This window comes from Parambassis ranga, chromosome 3 (genome assembly GCF_900634625.1).
Source record: "Parambassis ranga chromosome 3, fParRan2.1, whole genome shotgun sequence".
NCBI lineage: Eukaryota > Metazoa > Chordata > Actinopteri > Ambassidae > Parambassis > Parambassis ranga.
This window is the reverse complement of record NC_041024.1, coordinates 7,851,220-7,866,433: the sequence shown is the minus strand read 5'-3', so window position 1 is coordinate 7,866,433 and position 15,214 is coordinate 7,851,220. Positions and strand designations below refer to the sequence as shown.

General features: G+C 42.1%; 1 protein-coding gene across 13 annotated transcripts in view; it reads right to left on the bottom strand.

Moving 5' to 3' along the window:
• The window catches only part of baz2ba (bromodomain adjacent to zinc finger domain, 2Ba), a 62,164-nt gene that overhangs the window by 9,801 nt on the left and 37,149 nt on the right, over nt 1-15,214 (bottom strand). For 3 of the 13 annotated variants that reach the window (XM_028401001.1, XM_028401007.1, XM_028401002.1), the window contains 17 exons: nt 12,631-12,822; nt 12,309-12,470; nt 11,734-11,921; nt 11,454-11,660; nt 10,674-11,285; nt 8,210-8,948; nt 7,682-7,948; nt 7,002-7,062; nt 6,776-6,884; nt 5,898-5,999; nt 5,162-5,384; nt 4,562-4,654; nt 2,813-2,874; nt 2,487-2,552; nt 1,742-1,807; nt 1,453-1,497; nt 1,172-1,204 (listed from right to left, as the gene is read on the bottom strand). In XM_028401001.1, the coding sequence (XP_028256802.1) occupies nt 1,172-1,204; nt 1,453-1,497; nt 1,742-1,807; nt 2,487-2,552; nt 2,813-2,874; nt 4,562-4,654; nt 5,162-5,384; nt 5,898-5,999; nt 6,776-6,884; nt 7,002-7,062; nt 7,682-7,948; nt 8,210-8,948; nt 10,674-11,285; nt 11,454-11,660; nt 11,734-11,921; nt 12,309-12,470; nt 12,631-12,822 (3,227 nt within the window). The remainder of the gene's footprint in view (nt 1-1,171; nt 1,205-1,452; nt 1,498-1,741; nt 1,808-2,486; nt 2,553-2,812; nt 2,875-4,561; nt 4,655-5,161; nt 5,385-5,897; nt 6,000-6,775; nt 6,885-7,001; nt 7,063-7,681; nt 7,949-8,209; nt 8,949-10,673; nt 11,286-11,453; nt 11,661-11,733; nt 11,922-12,308; nt 12,471-12,630; nt 12,823-15,214) is intronic. The other 10 variants (XM_028401014.1, XM_028401003.1, XM_028401011.1 and 7 more) reach the window with 6 other exon arrangements.

The following is a 15,214-nucleotide window of genomic DNA, read 5'->3' as shown; positions in this document are numbered from 1 at the left end:
ATTCCCTCTGTGATCCACCAGAAAGACACAATTGCCACTTTTAGGTCTTGCCAAGGACATTTCCAGCACATAGCAACTAAAATGGGCTGTTTGTGAGGCTTGTTTTGTCATTGTGATAAACAAAACAGGCTAGATGCCAGGCACTCTGCTACAACATTTCTTTGTCCTTATTGGTTTGATTTATCTACAAATGGAAAAGCTTAAAAAAAAAAAAAAGAACATGACGCCTGTGGCATTTTTTTCCAATTCATCAAAAACAATAAAGGTCTTTAACAAATTGAATGCAACACGTGATAACCTTAAGTGCCAGGATTATTTGACGTATCTCAATGTGTTATGTTCCAAATGATAAAAGTACAAGACGCTGATGCGGTAATAGTCTTAGTCTACTGTGAAACAGATAGGCAGAACTTTTAGATTCAGCTGCGACTGTGTACAAGTGAGAAGGGCTACAAGCAGGAGAGCCAGGCCAAAATAAAATGCTACTAAGAACCATATTTGTCCTCATGGTGGAACTGATTATGTCCTTGTTCTACTGTTCTAACAGCCTTATATTCAAGCAAAGGCTGAGCTATGCCCGCCACCCCAAGATGAGGAGGGGAGCTCTCCACTATAAAGACAAAATGATTCTCAGTAGCTGTGTTCATTTTTTTTTGCAAGAGTACAGGAACAGTGAATGACAGAGAGGCTGGGATGGGGCAGGTTAAAGTCCAGCACTCTGTGGACTGCAGAACAGATGCACGGACGAACAGACACAAGCTCAATGTCTGGGCCGAAATTGTCAAGCACTCATGGGTAACACAGGCTACTCCAATACAACAGTTAGACAATGTATGTGATGGATGGAAACTCCTCGAGCGCACTTTCAGACAGTGAGTGTGGATTGGCTAGCAGCCTTTGCAATGCATTCTGAGTAGAGGGGGAAGGATGGGGGGGAAGGAGAGGGGAGGGACAGAAGCTGCCTGGCCACCGTGACAGGGTCAGTTGTCCCTCAGGACGAGCAGATGGAGGCAGCATACTGACTCGTTTTCTCTTTTGTTGGTTTTGCTGGAAAGCCATGCAGAAGAATGTAGTATGACAGCAGCCAGTGCTACACTTAATGCATTGCTATGACAACCATAACACAACCAGTTACACGATGCAGGTGTTAGATGTACAAAAATAAACATACCCATACCATATCTAGTCTATGCCTCTCCAACTCCTGGCAGAGAGAGTTGGCAAAACATTATGGAACAGAAGTAATAACCAATACCATATAAGCATGGCGTTCAATAAAGAAAAATACTTTTGTTAATAATTAAGAAACACACACACACACACACACCGGTATTTCAACTCACATTGCCACACATACACACAAACACATCTGCAAATTCTCATACAAGCGAGGCTATATACAGCTGTAATTATTACACTGAAGTGGCTGAGCAACTTGTAGTGAAAGCCTACCTGGTGTTTGAGAATCTCCGCCTGCTGTCTTCTTAACTCTTTCTCCTTGAAGGCAAAAATGAGAAGATGAGGGGAAAATCAATATGCTTCCATAGTGCCAATATAATGAAAATCACTACAGACTGATGGAATTTTCAAAGGGCTGTCCTGTCATTTTACCAGCTACCCCTTATTAAACAGAAAATACCTAACACTGTGATATAAGTGAAATATATATGATGTGATTTCGAAAAGGGTTTCATAGGCACACATTATAACTGTAACGTGACATCTTTTACATAAAACATACCTTTATCCGTTTTTCAGCCTCCAATATTTTGGCATTGGCAGCTTCTTCCTTCTTTTTCCGTTTGGCCTATGAATAAAGATTAAGGTCAAGAATCACACAGGCAGACATACATCAATCAGTTTCAGGTCAGTGCTTTTCTGTATTTAACTGATTGTTTGCAGTTTTTTTTTCTCTCTTCCAGCAAAGATTTCATGCTCCTGAATGCCAGTCAAATTTGTAAAACACAGTGAATGAATAATGTATCTCTTTAACACGTAATTGTGAAAATGTTGAAGCCTCCTGTTAAGAGTGGCTTGCCAACCGTGTCAACTCAAAATTGATTTAGTCCTGCTAAAACACTTTGAAGCTCCTACAGTATAATTGTGTGCGCCAGCATATGTGTGTGGATGTGTACGCATCTCTCAATGTGTGTTTGTGTGTGGAAAACAGCACCTATTTTTTTTCCCTCGACCCACTTATGCTAAACTGTTACTGTTGTCTGATGAAAAAAAAAAGACTTTTCTGTCCAATTTAAATAAGGTCTGAAGAGGCAGCAACAGCCATTTTAATATTCAACAGCCGTCAACCAAGACCAATTTAGCATTAGTTCCATGTGGAATTATGCCTAAGAAGACGCAACTCCCTCCAATGCATGCTGCTGTTCAGTAATGAGCTTTAGGAAGATTAAAACACTATAGACTGAGGGGCTGCAGCTATCCAGGAATGTTCTGCTTAATCAGAGGTGCTGTTGGATCAGATTCTGTACCTCTAAAATTTGCTGCGCTCTGAGTTCCTTCTCCATCCGAATCTGCTGAATGCGCTTGATCTTTTCCTGTAAGAAAAAAAAAGCATAATCTCTTAATATTTTAGAGATTGCAAAAAAAAACATCTTCAGATAAAATCACTTTCCAACTACTCTATTCCACTAGGAGTGCGAGCCAAAAAAGACACAACAACAAGTTTGGTACTACAAATAATGATGGAAAATTGAAAAAAAAGGATCACAGAGAAAACATCCGCAGTGCTCACAGGGAGGACGTGTGTCAGGACACTTAGATAAGGAAAAAAAAATCCCCCATAAAGACGACCCACCTGCTGCTTCCGAATCTTGATCTGCTCTTTCTGCTTCCTTCGCTCCTCTGCTGCCATGATAGCTACACGAGACAAGACAGTGTTAACATTAGTGTCGGGGAAAATGACCTTCAAATCTACATTTCAGACTCTATAAGATGATTACATTTATTCATGGAAATCGGGATTTATTTTATATGAGAACACACTAATATAACAATAACATTTTTTAAAGAGAATGTGACACTAATGTGAAGAATAATCAACACCATCAAGACCTTCAGACACTACAACCCTGTTCCAACTCTGGAGGTCATTGTTAATCTGACCAGGCCTGGTTAATTAAGCTGTATGTGTTCTCATTGCCATTTCTTCTATAAAAACACCTAAGAATAAATTACACAACAATAAATTGCACAACATCAACAAGTTACACACACAAATGACTAATTAAGAAGCAAATATTATTAGAAACATCAAAGCTTTTAGGTCTCTAATTTCAAGCTGTGTTGCATCTCAGTATTATGGTTTATAGTACCAGAAGACAGTTTTCTCTCTAGTTCGGAGTTCATACTGACTCTGAAAGCCAACCCCTGCTGTGGTCAGGTGTCACAGGATGTTAAATATCACAGCAGCTCAGCTTTATAAATAAAGACACAGGTATTCTGATGCTTTCTAGATGCCAGGGATGACCACCCAACCTTCCCTATACAACTCACAGAGGTGAGTGTGATAGCTGTCCTGTGTAATAAATCAAACAACACTGTGGTAGATGGCATCCAGTGGTTTACAGGAAAGTTCCATAATCCAATACAGACACTATGGTGGATTGTATTATGATTTTAAAGGAGAAACAAGGTCTGTTTTAGTTCCAAGAATCCAATTATATTTTTTTAATATTTGTAGCTCAGTATGACTTTTAAAGGACAAAAGTATTTATAATACTGGACTGTAATGGAAAGGATTGTGCTTCTTTTACGTCTATTTAGCATGTTTAGTCTGCAGGTCATCCAAAGCAGCCTGTAACCTGGAGGAAGCGAAGACTGATGCAGCCCTGATGCAGTACATGCATAAATATGAGCATTACAGAGCTCAGCTGGAATTGAAAGGCAACTTTTATGCAAAGTAAATAGCAGTAGGCCTAATATTGATCCTTCACAAGAACATTTATCAGCTTGAACAAGCTGTCAGAGTAGTAGATTTAAACCATTTAAAAACACACAGAAAGCTAAACGCTTTGATCATCATTGTGTTGCTCATCCACAACAGCAGTGCCTGTTTGACATGAGCAGGTCTGAAGACTACTGTGCAAAGTTATTCTGGGATTTTAAAGTTCAGTTCCAGGTGGAAGTAGCAAAACTAAAAATGATGCTGCGGTGTTGGAAGTATAGACTGAAAATGTTTTTTCTCCACTTTAAATGTTTTGGTGCTTTATATATTTCAGAATATAACATGTCTGGTTCCAGTCCTGAATCTAAGTGAGAGCTAAGCAGCCTCATCATCATGTATAAGAATAGAACAAATGTATAAGCATAATATTGGAAACCAGCAGCATGGCTGCAATAAAGATTAGAGCAGAAAGAAGATTAAAGCTTGTGCTTTAAAAGAGATGAAAATAAATATGAACGTAAAGGCTATACGCAGCATGAGTTCCCCCTAAAGGTCCTGTGGGTCTTTATACTACTCTCATTTAGATCAAAGTAGTCTGAAGTGACCGACTGACCGATGGAAAAGGCTCCGCCAGCATGTTTACAGCATGTGCTCTCTTACCTTGCTGTTTTCGAGCTTCTTTGGCTGCACGCGCCAGTGCCTGCTTTTCCAGTTTTCTCATCAGTTTCATCTGGGCAGCCTGTCGGGCTATTTCTGCATGGAGGAGAAAGAAAGGCATTGTCAGTTAAAAAATTTCAGGGGGGAATACCAAAATACTGCTGCAGTCTGACCAAGCATATTTAACGGAGGTCATTGTCTAGGACCTTTTCAAGTTTCAAGATTATAAAACGTAACCCTGTTAGAATGAACATATTTGTTTAGTTCGTCAATTAACACCTTAAAATACTGAAAGATTTTTACATTGTAAGAAATGACCAGAAGGCTTTTTACTTTGTAAAAGCAGCAGTCAACTTCTTATCAACGCAACACAAAAGCCCACAAACATCAAAAGAGACATAATAACAATGCTGATTTATCTTGACAAGTATCCGCATTATCAGGCATGAAGTAGGTGGATCTAAGCATGACAGATAAAACTGACTTTACCCTATACTAAAAAAAATATACTGTAACCCTCTATATTGCCTGAATAATGGCCAAGTGATTAATGGCACACACACTTATGACAAACATATTTCAGGGCTCATTTCCTCTGCTAACCTTGAGCCTCTAGTTTGCGCAGTAGTTTGACCTCACTGGGGCTGGGGCCCTCAGGCACCAGTGGATCGCCTACATTAGGGGGTCGTCCCTTCCTCCGTCGGTTACCATTGGCGCCTTCACCCGCTAACTGACGCTCTGAATTAGGGGGACGACCCCTTCGACCTTCCATCGCCAAAATACGAGGAATGACGTCCTCATCCTTCAACAGGCTCCACTGTAAACCCTAAAGAATGGGGGAAAAGTACAGACTGAGACGTTGGAACACATGTAACAGTGAATGAGTCACTGTCATTCATCATTTTATATTTATAAAGAATAATTTGATCATTAGCTGGCTCATACATTCAACAGGAAAACAGATATGTCATTATATTTTCTGTAATAAGTAGATCAGATCAGTAACTTTAATGCAGTCTGTTTCTCGGGCCCCTCAGCTCTGTATTTATCTATTTATCTATTTTCTCTATTTTGCTTTCAGTAATTCGCACATCCATTTTCTAGTTTATCTCTTTGTGTCACATAACATGGCATGTATCACTGGTCACCTGTGGAAGTAATGTCAGCTGATTATTACATTTCTCCATGCACAGTGAGAGGTCTATGAACTAGGACTACTGAGGGTTTGTGGTTGATTCTATCCATGCCCTGACAGTGACTGCTGCATGAAGCTTTGCCTGCCACTAGATGAAAAGATGAACAGGGATCAGGGAGAGAGAGAGAGATGAAAGGCAGTCACCTGGGGTCCTTCTCTGGCTTCATAGAAGTCACCAACCCTTATCTTTGCACTGAAGCTAAAATTATCACGCGTGATGCCACTTATTCCATTTCTGGATAGATACTACAGAAGAGAAAATAATAATGGCGTTGGTTTAGGCAGGAAAAAAAATCAAAATTAGCGACACTGTAAAGCAACTGGGAGGTACTAGATTGAAAAGAGTCTACGGTTACAGTGCATCTGTGCAGTGCTACTAATCATTATAAAAGCCGGGGGACAAAAAAAGAGCAAAAGCTCTCAGGAGAGAAAAACTGTTCTGACCTTGGGGTGCACAATTCAGGCCCTTACTTATTTATCTGTGGCATTGCTAGGCTTTTACTGCCGACTGACTGAACAGCAGTGAGTGAATGTTACTGTGCAGACATATTTTTGTTTGCACTACGACACTCAAAGGCAGGTTTGACAATCAGTGTGATTCAGCTTTTGATGAAGATTATAGACTATAATATACTGTACATATTGGGCCAGAGTTGTGCATCCCAACACTAACCATTAATCATTTTAGGGTGGGGAAGGAGAGGTGTAAAAAGTGGCACAAGAAGTGAATCTAAGAATATCATCTCTCACTATTAGGGTCACAGAAAGCAGGGTGAGGGTGGGGGTGGGGGATTGAGGTGCAGCTGGAGTAGAAGCAGAGACAATACATAACAAATCCTGATACACAAGCATCCATTTGAGCAATGTGAATGAGCAGTTTTGTAGTTATTAGCATTAAATACATCATAACCATCACCTCTAAGATGGTTTTCACTAACTTAACTGCTCATCTATTTGCTCAGAAACATTTGCTTCTGTATTGTGGATATAGACTAAACTGTGACGCTGTGAGGTCGAGGTACCTTCATCACATCTGGGTACTGCCTCAGTTTCTTGCTACATGGGGCATAGTAGGCCACCTCGCCCTGTGGCCGTCCAGCCACCGATTTGATTCTTGTTTCTCTCCGCCACCTGTGATTTCAAGAATAAAAGAAATAGCACCACAATTTCCCCAATCTCATAAAAGAGAAACACATTTCAAACACATAAATTGAAGCTCTTTGTTTCTCTCAGCCAACATGTACATACCCCAACTCCAGAGGTATCATCAACTCTTTCTCATCCATCACTCTCTTCCTCTTCCCTAAGCCTGTGGAAGGACAGGTAACCATCAATTTGACTATAAACAGATACAGCAACATCAGCAGCAGACAAAGCCACTGAACTTATCACACCAAGAGTAGACACATCTGTATGTTCAATCACCTTTTAAATCTGCATTTACCAGCTTTGCTTGACCACAAAAGTAAAATATATATACACAGTTCTCTGGACTACTTTGGATACAGAAAGCTGTGACCGATACACTGAACAAGAATACAGAAGATAAAAAAGGATAAGAGCTACATATAGCTGAAGAAGAACTGTAAATGTCTGCTGGGAACATTCCTGGCAAGCAGCACATACATCCTATTTTTTCTCTGATCTGGGTAATCTCTCCGCACTGAACGAGGCAGAAATGAACCATGCTGCCGTGCCAAACAAGTTGTCAGGGCTCTTAGGCATGCCCCTACAGGTCCTCTGAGCTCCGGTTAAGCCATGACAACCAACTGCCTTCTTCCTGCCTCACTAAAAAGTAACAAACCCTCTTCACAATCATCTAAGGATGATGGGAGTGTACTTCCTCTTGCAGCATAATTTACTTCTGCAGTACATTTTAACTGTGAAACCAACTCTCACTTTATCCACAGTATTTTTGACAACATTACCTAAAGGAGAAGCTAGGCTATAGGAGGAAGAGCCTGGGGAGCTGTGATAGGCCAAGGCACTGGAGCTGGTGGCAACGGTGGGCGTCTTGATGACCTGTAGGTTGAGAGGGGAGCAGCTGGTGGTGGTGTGATTGGTTGAGGTGTTCAGTAGTTCTGGGCCTTTGGTTAGCCTGAGGGGGGTCATCTCCTTAGATGATCCAGATGGCAGCAGCTTTAACTCCTTCACTTTCTTTCCAGAGATGTCACTGTCTGAGTTGCTGTCAGACTCTGAAATGGGCAACAAGGACAGAAAGCTGGTAAAGAGCTCATCAAAACAGATGGCAATTTAGCAAATCCCATTTTTATTTCCATGGAAACACAGAACGCTGTTCTGTTCAAGCCTCTTAGATGTAACAATTTTTGACTGAATGTTTAATTAATCCAACAAATTAGAAAATAAACAGACATATAATCAGTTATTAATAAATTTGCTGCAGCAATTTTTATCATCAGCTCAAACATTCATTACAGAATATGGGGGATCCTGACCTGACAGACTATCATCTGATTCCTCTTCATCCTCCTCCTCCTCCTCCAGGTCGTCATCCTCATCATCGTCATCATCCCCTGAGTCATCAGATTCCTTGTGAGCAGGCAGACCGGCTGTGGGGTTACAAGTCCCAGGGATTCCGACTCCAGGAACTCCAACGCCAGGGATACTAACTCCAGGAATCCCAATCCCAGACTCCCCTCCTCGAAACAAATCTACTAAAGACTGTACCAGATGGTTCTGAGAGAAGCCCTTCCAGGCAGCTAAAGGGTCTGCTTGTCCCTGTCCCAGCCCTGGTGTTTGTCCCTTACCCTTGGGGGTCTTGTTCTTTCTGGAACCATGGCCCGTGGCATGGGGTGAGGTAGTGGGGGGCTGTGACAGAAGCCCAGCCTGGGTGGCTGCTTGGGTCCTACTTGCCCCTGTGCTCAGATTGACAGGCATCGACCCAGCATCAGAATCGCGCTGAGGGGACTTGCCTTGAGAGGCAGAGTCTTTGCGAGGTTTGGTGATGAGGGCCAAAGGTGTGTCCTGAGTGGTGCTTTGGATGACTCCATTTGGGTGATGGGGTTCAGGGAGCCCCAGCAGGGCACTCGACAGGAAGAGGTTGGAGTGATTGTTCTGGGGGGGAGGAGGCGGAACCGGTGGCAATGGTGATGAAGACAGAGATGTCCTCCTGGGAGATTTGTTTCGCTGCTTCTTTAGCTCAGATGGGAACGTCTGCCCTTGGGACATGAGATTCTGGGAATAGAGAAGGAGGAAGAGAGAGGGAGACAACAAGAAGAGGCAGGGAGTCAGGGGGAGGGACGGAGAGGGAGAACGCAGAATGAGAACAAAGAAAGGTTAGGGAAAAAAATTAGAAAAGAAATGGGACAAAGTGGAGTTGCTCTAGCTGTCAGTTTGCATCACTGTTGATTGTTTGAGCAGGTGACAAAACTACAATGCTGAACACTGGTACAGTTAACTGTGTCTAAGCCTCTTTTGCGGAAACAAAAAGAACATAAATGCAATAACCACAGGCATTGTTCTCAGCCAAGTTCACAAAAAGAGACACTGTGTATCTCTCCAAAATTGTAATTACTTGTCTGCACATTTGAAAAGCTTCACCGTCATTATCATCATACGGCTGGTCATGTTTGCTTTGCTTTTTTTTTTTTTTACACTGATGACAAGTTTGGTTCAATCTGTGCTTAAGCAAAAGCAGGTTAGGCTTCAATGTTGCACTTTCAACTGGATGTGATATGAAGTGAAACAAATCAATTTCACAGACCATGAAATACAGTAACTGTGCTGAAACCACAAGGGGAATTTAGCTTGTTGGAAACTTCTTTTTACTGTTGAAATAAAAAAGGGAAATTATTTTCCCAGAATAAGCTGATCTCAATAAGTTTAACTTATTGATTATGGCGCCATCATTCATATTTCATCAGAAAAATGGAATCTGAGGAGCCAAAAGCAATAGAAATGTCAATTTATAAAGCATTTCATCTGAATTGACCGAAAAATAAAGCCAGTGCCTGCATCGGAATGAAACTAAAAGCATTACCCGTCGTCAACAGGCCACTCTCAGCAGCAGTAACCATTGCAACTCGGCGCAAAGCTGTTAATAATTAATAACACGTAAAAACCCATGATAGTACACAGATCATAGAACTTAATGAGCTGTGTATGAAAAGAAGTTTGAACTCGACAGCAACATATTTGGCCTATGGCAGCTGAGAAACTGTGAAACTTAAATCCACTGGAGTATGATGTGTGAGAGAAAAACACCCCAAACTGTTAGTACAATTAAACAATACACTTTGCAAGATAGATGCTACACTGATTCCAGCATTAACTACAAGGCTGACAACTGGTGGCAGAGTCCGGGTCGTCATTACAAATGAGCAATTAGTCCATAAGCATAAAATGACAAAAATCTGCTACTTCTTTCTCATCTCAAGTTGAAACTGAAAGATTTTTATACTGAACCTATAAATGGAAACATTTCTTGGTAATGTCTTGTTTTTCAGTGTCTAATCCCAGTTCACTGCCTTCGATATCAACCATACAAAAAGATTATTTCGGATCTCCATCTACAGCTGCAAGATTTCCCTCATTTTAAAAAAGCCATGTGTAGCATGTTTTTCCACTGATACAACATTCTAGAGATAAGTTAATGCTTTAATTTCATTTTAAATTGAGTGTGCAGCATTGTTTGTAACAGTTGCATAGCTGTCTGCGTGCTGCTTGGATCTTTTCTTATATAAATGTGGTGCATGGCCACCACATCAAAAGGGGTTCTCGTTATCACATGGTAATGACACAGAAAAAAAGGCTAAATATGACTGCATGCTCTGCTTCAGTGAATAATTTCAGTGAATAATACTTATTTTTCTTGATTGCCTCTCCCAACACACTGTGTCATTTATGAGGATATAGTTTAAAAAAAAACATAATTCAACTGCTGTTATCAGGATGGCTCACCTGTTTCAGCCTGAACTCATTGATCTGCGCAAGTGAATCTTCCAGCAGTTTCCTTTTGTTGGATTTGGCGGTGCCAGCAACAGCGTGCTTTGGTGGCTTCAGTGAGGACTTCTTGGAGCTTGTTAAAGATGAGGTCAAACCAAATGGTTTTGGGGAGGTACACAGTGGGAGAGTCGAGCGGGGCGGAGAAGGGACAGAGAGAGGCTTAGGGGAGGAGCAGAGGGAGAGGGGCAGGTGCTGTGGAGAGGAGGAGGGAAACAGTTTAGGAGGTTTTGGAGAGGCAGTGCTGGAGATTGCCTTTGGAGATGTGGTGAGAGCGATGGGGGAGGAAGATGGTGATGACTCCCTATGGGGCTGAGTGAGGAGTGGCAGGGGCTTTGAGTTGGCAGCCAAGCCAGTGGACTGGATCACACTAAAGTGTTGTTGCCCCTCAGTCCGGGACCTGTGTGGGACCAGTGGTGAGCTTTGGGACAAGGCAGGTGGGGAGGCAGAGCTAGGTAAGGGCACCAGGGTTGGAGAGGTGGAGGAGACTTTCTGGGTGTCTTTCTTGTTCTGGGCCTCCCCAGAGAGAGGCCTATCAGTCTTTGAAGTCCCAGTGCTTGGTGGCAAAACCTGGGGAAGAAATTGAATAAAAGACTGTTGGGACAAAAGGCTGGTGGAATCTTTTTTTTGTAAATTCATTAAACACTGTGGGCAGTAAATGAAGGCACTGAGCTACAATGCACCATGCAGAGAATCTGAAGGGCTGCTATGCACTTTGTTAGCTACTTTTCTTTTTACCTTTGTTTTCCTCTTAGCCCTCTTCTCAGAGTCTGATAATTCACTCTGTTTGTCCTCCTCTTCCTCGTCATCATCATCATCATCGTCATCTTCATCATCCTCTGCTAGGTCTTCCAGATCACTGCTGAGGGAGCCATCACTCGAGCTGTCTGAAGATGAGCCTGATTCACTTGCCAAAGAAGTGTCTGTGGGCTTCTTTCGTGGCTTCTGCATTCAGTGGGAAAAAACGTTAAGCATCAACTGCACTATGCAACCACAACCTTCCATATTTGTCACGTACCTTCTCTTTCGGTTTCTGAATCAACTTTTCCATCACATCTCCTGGAGGGCTGCTACGTTGAATATTAGAGGGCTCTGAATTTTTGGTTGGCTTGGTGGATGCCTGAACAGGAGCTGGACTTGCAGAAAAGCTCCCTGATTGTGTGGTGGGAGGACAGACCCCACTGCCATTGACTGCACCATTCACCCCTAGAAACACAAAGATATGCCATGTTTCTAATCAGCTCCATCTTGTCTGAGAACTTTGCAACAAGTGATTATGGAATATCTGGGACTGACTGCAGAGTGGAACAAGGCTAATAAAAATATTGATTTAAACGTGTATCTCATCAAACATGTTGGCTGTGCAAGGCACAATCACATGAGTGGTTTACATAATAAAAGATAAATTAAAAGATACAGTGAAATTAAAAAGTGCAAGAAACAGAGATTACGAGAGGGAGCGTGAGGAAGGCACTGGGAGGGAGAGGTAACAAAATTACTAAATGAGGACTGAAAGTCATTAAATCTGTTGTGAAAGGGAGACGTCTTATCACAGGACAAAGTGGATTTGGATTTTGGGAGATAATGTTGTACCTTTAGGTGGGGTATGGCTATTCTTGCCGGGCATCCTGAGCTGAACAGGACTGGGGCTGTGATTGGGCTGGATGTGAGGGGCGAAGAATGGGGGGAAGCTGATAAAAGAGGGGAGAAAGGCAGCAGCTCCCCGTCCATGGGCTTCAGCAGCTCGCCACCACTCTGTTGGTGAGGAGAGGGGAGGGGAGGGGAGGGGGTGGGAGGGGGTGGGAGGGGGTGGGAGGGGGTGGGAGGGGGTGGGAGGGGAGAGTAGAGTAGAGGAGAGGATTAAAGGTGCAGTCCTCTTTACCCAGTTGCTTCCCACATTTCAGCATTGTCTTACCAGAAAGGGCACCTAGCTGGGGGTGGGCAGCCAAAGCAGCTGACATGCCCAGGGAGCCCAGGCCCCCAAACTCAGGCCTGCCTGCTCCGGCAGTGTAGAGGGCACCAAAGGCTGGGTGGTTGACCAGAGGGAAGGCACTTGACAATGTGGAGCCAATGAAGGGCTGCTCTCCTGCTGTTCCAAACAGGCGGCCTGAGAAAGGTCCAAAATCAAGAGCTACATGTTTAAATCCACAACAAGCAACTGTGTGGGAACTGACTGGACAATGGCACAAAGCAACAGGTGTACAAATGTTTTCAACCTTTGATGTATCTGTTTTGGATCAACTCTACAGCTCTTGTGTTTTCTTACAGGCATTTGAGTATTTTTGCATACTTAAATATGGAAGCTGACGTGTTTATACAATAAGGTTTGTGATTTTATTCTTAACATCACACATTATCTTGCAGATAGCTGTAAGTATTTAATGACATTTCTTGTTTGAAGCTGCTGTCTCGGTTTGAGATTGTGACTAAACACTCCTATGTCACAGGATTAAAAGATGAATTCCATACCGAAGGTGAATTTTGCTTTGAACTCTTATTTCTAAAAATACTCCCTTCTGACTTAATTTCACTATTTGTACATATTTAACACCATTTCTTCCACAAAGTTCAGGTTTGACATTAATGTACAGTTAGTATGACAGTTGTTTATTGTACCTTAGCACAATTCATTGCCCTGTAGTTTTGTAAATGTTTATTTGCCCAGACCAAGAACATTGTTCTCAAATTACTTCTCTGAGCTCTTGATGTAAGAATCGACTGGGTGTAAACAGCTTTTGAAGGTGTCACTTTTTATTCGCCCGACTATAGGAGAAATAAATACAGAACAACCGTTGTCTATTTGTGTAAGAATTAACATCAGATTTTTACTGAGAGCACAGTATACTTAATTACAAACAGCCGGTGTATTGTTTCTGAGATTGGCAGAATAACTTGATGTGTATGTACAGAATTAGGGTGAAACAATCACATTTGAATTATTTTGTCATAATCCAATTTCAGCACGGAACTATTTGTGTATATTTTGATTTCATACAGTTTATGAGAATATATTGAATGGAGACTGTATATTCTTGGTGAGAAAAGAAAGATTGTGTGTGTAAGGTGTAAAAAGCTAAACTCCTTCTATCCTTTTGGCATTCAATTTCAGCACAGAAGAATACTTCATCAACATCATCATCGTCTAGCATTTTCCCGAGCACAATCATTTCTGGCAGGGGCGACTGCCACGTATTACCTCCTCCCAGAGTCAGATGCAATTTGGTGTGAGCATATTTCATGCAAATTCAATTTCTATTCCAGAAAAGGAGAGCAAGCCTGCTTGATGCCTCTGCATAAGCCAAGTAATACACATGCAAAAAAAAAGTGATGACTGAAGAAAAGGAAAGTATTGTGCACAGTGCAGATGAAAATGTCAAACTACTATACACATGCACACACCACAGAAATGTAAAGCAGAGTGACACTGGAGCAGAGTGTTTTCTGAAGTGACGCAGTCCAGGATCTGATAGCAGGGCCTGCTATATATATGTACTTGCTGAATATGACTATAAATTAACATGATGTATCTTTAAGACTTATTTTTAAGTCAAACTCAAACTGTTTGTGGTTATGTGGCCTTACCAGTGTGACATATGAGAGTATAGCCCTTTGTGTTGGCTTCAAGGCCCCCCACCCCCTTTGCCACAAGACAGCAAAAGCTGCCTTTTGAATGTCATTAGAATATGCTGAATATGTAGAGCCCGCCTTGCCAGCGTCAGCTAGTGGATACGAAGATAAACGACTGCAATGCAACCCCCTAGAAAGGCCAGCCACAGCATTCACTTGTGCCTGAGGTGCCCACCTCTCCAACATACACCCCCTTCCTTTTCCAGGCAACACAAAGTGACATCTGCAAATGCCTTTTCAATATTAATGCAGGCTTCCAGAAGGCGAATAATTAAATCTAAAAATTTGAAGCGAGAAAAAAAAGCACAGGAAAGACATACCTAGGATTACCTACTCGCTCATCCTCTCCCTGTGTCTCTTTCCCTCACTCTCTCTCTCTCCCTCTTTCGCTCCCTCGCCCTCTTTCTCATTCTGTTTCAATCCTTCCTCCACTCTGACAAACTGCACCGCCTGCTTTTTTCATGTTTGGATGCTGCCGAAGGGGGATTAATTTGTTGTTTGTTGCAGTCAATCAAATTTCCACAGACAGATTTAAGTTAATTGCATCCGTGAGTTGATCCCAGAAGGAGAGAGTGCTACAAGCACTCCGATCAGCTTTTATTCTCCAAGTGATATCCTCATCAATGACACATGCACAACACACAGCACACACACATAAACAGGGTCTGTGCTCGGTTTTATGTTATTCAGAGTCTCTTTTTTCTTAAGTGTTATTGGCACACATGCAAAAGGACCTTGAATCAACGGACTGTGATGATACTTTATCTCTGCAATGTGTAATTACTGATGTTACCTGCTCACACAATGCTCTTGACATATTCGTGTTGTTCTGCCTGAGAATGTTTTCTTTTTAATTATAGTGGTTCGACTTA